Genomic DNA, 5156 nt, shown 5'->3' with positions numbered 1-5156 from the left:
GGTAGTCAGATTAGGCCAGCAATCAGCGACCCAGTACAAAAAGAAATGACCTGCAAAAGTGTATTATGGCAAAAGTGTATTAGCAGCCCAAAAAAAATGCCTCAGAGAGCCTGATATGGAGGGTATAAGGGTGTCCTGCTCCATGGACCATGCTCAGACTACAGATGAGCCGAATTTACTCAAAGATGAGGAGCCTCCCTCCCTCCACGTCCATACTCAGCAGGTAAGGCTTCATGCGGATTCCCTCCACAAACTCCTTCAGCTGAAGGACTCCATTGCCGTCTTCGTCCAGCTCCTGGGCAAACCGAAAAAGATACTAGTATATTACGTACGGTAGTATAAAGTTTCATTCTCACATAGAGGAACGACAGGCCGTATCAACTTCCAGACCTTGCACAGCACAAAAACAAATAATTTAAAGCACAATTTCTGAAAAGTTATAAAGCCATTTTTAAAGATCGGGAATTTTTTCAGCATATTTAAGATTTATTTATGACATCGAGAACACAAACCTGACCTTTCCGTAAGATTTCATCATTAGTAAATGTAAAATATCATGTTTCTTAACGTAAATTCTACAAGTATCTGAATATGCCATAACGACAGCTTCTACGTCCCCAAAAGTTAAAAGAAAGGTAGCATTTTCGTGTTTTAGAACTGTGCTAAATTTTCTATCAAAGCTGCATGGCTAGTATTGTCTATCCGTTACACACTACATGCAACCGTCGACCCACGTACGCCTGACATCATATTCCCGGAAAGTGGGTCAGATCAGATACCCCATAGATACATATCTAAGAACGCGATAGACATTTCGCATGATTAAAGAGTGTTGGATTAACGGCATACAACTTTAATCAGTGTCATTAGCATTTAAATCACCCCGTAGAGAAACCACCATCCAAAATAAACTTAGATAATGCTTTCTCCAAGGGATTATTTAGATTCTCTGTTAGACATTGACAAATCTCGCAGATGTTGCAGATCGACAAATTCTGTAAATACTGCCCTCTAATTTTTGGATTCTCCTGTCGATTCGACAGATGAGCAGGCAGACAGGCATTTTGCCGGTGGGTTCGGCAACCTGTTTGCCTGTCCTGCACATGACTTTTTATGTCGTGCGCTCTAATACAATGTAGAGAATGGAGAGAACTCCAAGCTTGAGCAATCCTATGGTAAACTTGTATTGTAAACTTGTATTGTACCTCACCGGACGGTGTAAACTGGATGTACGATAACGATGAATGCGATAGAAACTACAAGTCATTTCACATGTGGTGTTCATTTCATGATAACATAAGAAACCAATTATTTACCAAACTATTAAAAAACATGTTTACTTTCCAACTATTCCCTATCATCAGAAAAAATTCTACTATGAAGGTAAATGAACCCGCATATCATAGAAGAAGTGGGCGTCAAATGCGTGTTCCCATGTTGTATGCATTTTTGATCAGTCCTTGGGTATGTATTTGCAATACATTACATCGAAAATATTTGAAGGTCTGCCGTAAAATACAATACAATGCAATACGAAACGTGACCAGAATGTAGTATCAATAGACAAATACATTGCCTAAATGTATGCCCTTAAACATTTCCGAATTCATCAACTTCACGTAAAGAATTGAACGCTGTTGGAAGTTGGCAACAGACTCTTTTTCTCATCCGGATTCTCAATTACACAAGACAGCGGGAGCAAGCGTGATAACGGTAATTGAAATACAAACGGCAATGAAAACCATGACTGTCAGAGGAATGATGAAAGTTCAAAGACAATGACACATCAATTTAGTATCTTCCTTGTATTATATCTAGGTTTTTTTCATCATGGCTAAGAGACCAGAAATTGTAGTGTAACGTTGGTTGACCTTTCTCGGGGCAAACTGTATCCGTTGTTTAAAAAAAGAGTATTTAGGGCTATGAATTCGAGTGACAATAGCTTCAAATTGCAATATTTTCAAAACGGATATAGATTACCCCGCGGATAAAAGTGAACTAGCGTTATTACACCAAGCTGATAACAGTAATTGAAATACTAACGGCAATTAAAACCATGACTGTCACAGGAATGGTGAAGGTTTAAAGACAATGACACATCACATTAGTATCTTCCATTTTTGGTAACTAGTCATTTTTTTCAGGACCTCAAATCACCTTTATTCTCGACGTAATCTGTATCCGTTGTATTAACAAGAGTATTTGGAATATGACGTCGGCTGACATGGGTTTCAAATTACAATATTTTCAAACCGGATATAGATTACCCCGCGGATAAAGGTGAACTAGCGTTATTGCACGAATCTGTACAGCTGTCTGACCTGGAATATCCTCTCGGCCAGCATCTGCAGCTGTGGCTCTGTCTTCTCCAACTCATCCAGTCCGCATTCCGGGTAGCGAATCTCGTACATCAACTAACAAACCAAACAACATGGAGTATAACCCAAAAAGCAGTTACTCAAGCAACTGGATATGATTTTGGAAACGGTCAGACGTTTCAACTGGAATCCACCAGTTTTCGTCAGTGACACTGAAGTGATCTGTAAGGTCTTTCATACTCTAACTAAGAATGAAGATAATTTCAGATGTCCAATAGGAAACGTTGTAAGACAAATTCAGACTGAATACAATTTTGGAGACATAGTTAGAATATAAAAGTTGTTAGAGTATGAAATATTTCTTCCAGATCACTAAAGTATCACTGACGAAAACTGGTGGATTCCAGTTGAAACTTATGATCGTTTCCAAAATCATATCCAGTTGCTTGAGTAACTGCTTTTGGCTTATCTTATTACCTGGATGTGTAACCTACGTTGACGTATGGAGTATAACCGTTACCACAGGGAAGGCATGGGTTTGTAAGGTCGCCTACAATGTAGTACATAAAAATTTGGAATATCAAATTTCAGCAAGCTATATGTTTTGTCTTGAAAGGGTTAGACATCGTTTTGTTCTATTTAGATAAAAGCCATGTCTTTCTTCATTATGATACACCTTTTGGCAACCATGGCAAATTAACGTGAAGCAAGTATTTTGGTGTTTCTCCTTGCCATTTTTGTTGTGCTGGTTTCTGTTCATACATGTACATATGTTCCGAGATGTATTGGTAACAATTTTGTTCATCCTGCGATAAACATTCTGTATGAAGCATTTTCAATGAAAACTAATTGCGAACAGTTTTCATACTGCTGAGGGGACAAAATACAATGCACATAATGTAGTTTGACTAAGCACGCCGATATCTCTTCTGTGGCCCATGCCTGACAAATGTCCTTTCACGTTAAGGACTACACTAATATCCCCCTAAAATTATGACAAATGTTATTCACGGATTTATTTTGAAACGTCTTGATTACGTGTAGAAAACCCAGACATCCTATGAGAATGTAATCTGACACCTCCAGGCGTGCTAGAGACACGTGTTAATCACGTGAACACAGCATGCACTTTCTTGGCGTGGCAGGCAGTGAAATGCCACCAGGGTTGTACAATAAAATGTGACATTAGTCACTTAGATTGCTCAGCAGTAGACTGCATAACAACGAGATCGCCCTGGGCTTCTAATAACCTTCGCGCGCTACAAAGAGATTTCTCAGATGGGCGTCATTGTAAAGGAACAACAGCTGTGTAAGTAGCACCAAGGAAAGGGCTGTAGTCACCAGTTCGTTTTCCACGGAAATGGGGCTTTATTTCATCATATATATACAAATATTTCATGAAATGTGAGCACAACATTGAAACTATCCTGATGATACCGGAGGCACAATTGCACTTTAAAGCGACAGATCCAACCTACTGCCTTATCATACATGGATAAACCATTACTTTTTTTATTTTATTTTAAGATTAGGCCAAACTTTAAATGTTTTTCACGTAATCGACCACATTTTAGTTACCGAAAATGGATCTAAGGAACCATTTTCTGTCCTGGTAGCGAGCCAACAGTACCTTTTCACTCCTAGTATCTTTCATCAGCAGAGCAGCTGCCCTTAGGCGTCTTTATATTGATTGATAGTGCACCGGAGATTCCCTGATTTGTGCGACGCCAACAACTTCAGACATGAATAGCCCTTAGCAACAATCTGCTGATTCAAAAACTCCCTGAGGAAAATTAGACTGTGAACCCTACCTTCAAGACATCGAGGAGTTCGCTGGTGCTAATGGACCCACTGCCGTCTCGGTCGTACATGTAGAAGGCCCATTTCAACCGTTCGGTGATGCTGCCGCGCATGAGGACGTTCATACCGCACATGAACTCCCTGAAGTCTATCGTCCCGCTCCCGTCTCTGTCAAACGTGCGAAAGATCTGTGTGGCCAGCTCGGCTTTCCTTGTAGAATCTCCCGACTGGAAAGACCCGACGTAGAAGGATACGAAGTGCTCTTCTGTCAGCTGGCCGCTCGGACAGTCCTTCAGGAACAGCTTGTGCCACTTTTTGATCTCGGTCTTGCTGAAGTTGGTGATGCGCTCGAGCTGCGACACATTCCGACGAAACAGTCGCCTGGTTTTCCTTTCCTTCCCGCCGGAACGTAGAACGCTAACTGCCTTCCCCATGACGACTTCTACTAGCAGAACCGTTTGATCTCAAAGCAGGAATGTCTTCACATCGCCTTCCCAACATCCACACTGATAAGACTTCGTTAGGAACATCGCTAGTAATATACCATCTATCACAACTCGTTTGCAAGCCAACCATTCATCTCTATTTCGTGCACCGCACAACCAACAGTGCCTCCTCTATTACGCTTAGTTCCCCTACATCCATTGCCGCGAGCAGTTAGCGCACTTCCCTCAAGAGGTAGTCCACAAATTGAGGTATCCGATGCATACACAAGTCCCGGATAGCCACTGCAAGCACAAATTGCTCCGTAGTCATGGAAACGACCTGAAAAGTCTTTGAGCGGCCGATTTTCTGCACTGCACTTAGGCTTGAATCTCTCCCTCTCATGCTCAATACGACACTACTAGTCAAAAGCCCTTTTTCGCTCTTCTTACGACCGGCGAGGCAAATGGTATGCGTCAGTAGTGGTTACCCATGAGTAATTTCCTACAGCTCTAATGTAGGGAGGTTGTACTGAAGAACAGACAATGTGCTCGCTCGTAGATTCACAGGAAACGTCATCGCTCATGGATTTCAAAAGATGTGTCTGTTAGAAAT

General features: G+C 41.3%; 1 protein-coding gene across 1 annotated transcript; it reads right to left on the bottom strand.

Annotated features, from left to right (window-relative positions):
* Window positions 1-4111: 4111 nt before the first annotated feature.
* Window positions 4112-4925, bottom strand: LOC118430113 (neurocalcin homolog). The gene has a single exon (XM_035840823.1). It carries the CDS (start codon window positions 4550-4552, stop codon window positions 4112-4114), a length of 441 nt encoding a protein of 146 aa, XP_035696716.1. The 5' UTR covers window positions 4553-4925.
* Window positions 4926-5156: the final 231 nt, after the last annotated feature.

This window comes from Branchiostoma floridae, chromosome 14 (genome assembly GCF_000003815.2).
Source record: "Branchiostoma floridae strain S238N-H82 chromosome 14, Bfl_VNyyK, whole genome shotgun sequence".
Classification (NCBI taxonomy): domain Eukaryota; kingdom Metazoa; phylum Chordata; class Leptocardii; order Amphioxiformes; family Branchiostomatidae; genus Branchiostoma; species Branchiostoma floridae.
This window is presented reverse-complemented; position numbering and strand designations above follow the sequence as displayed.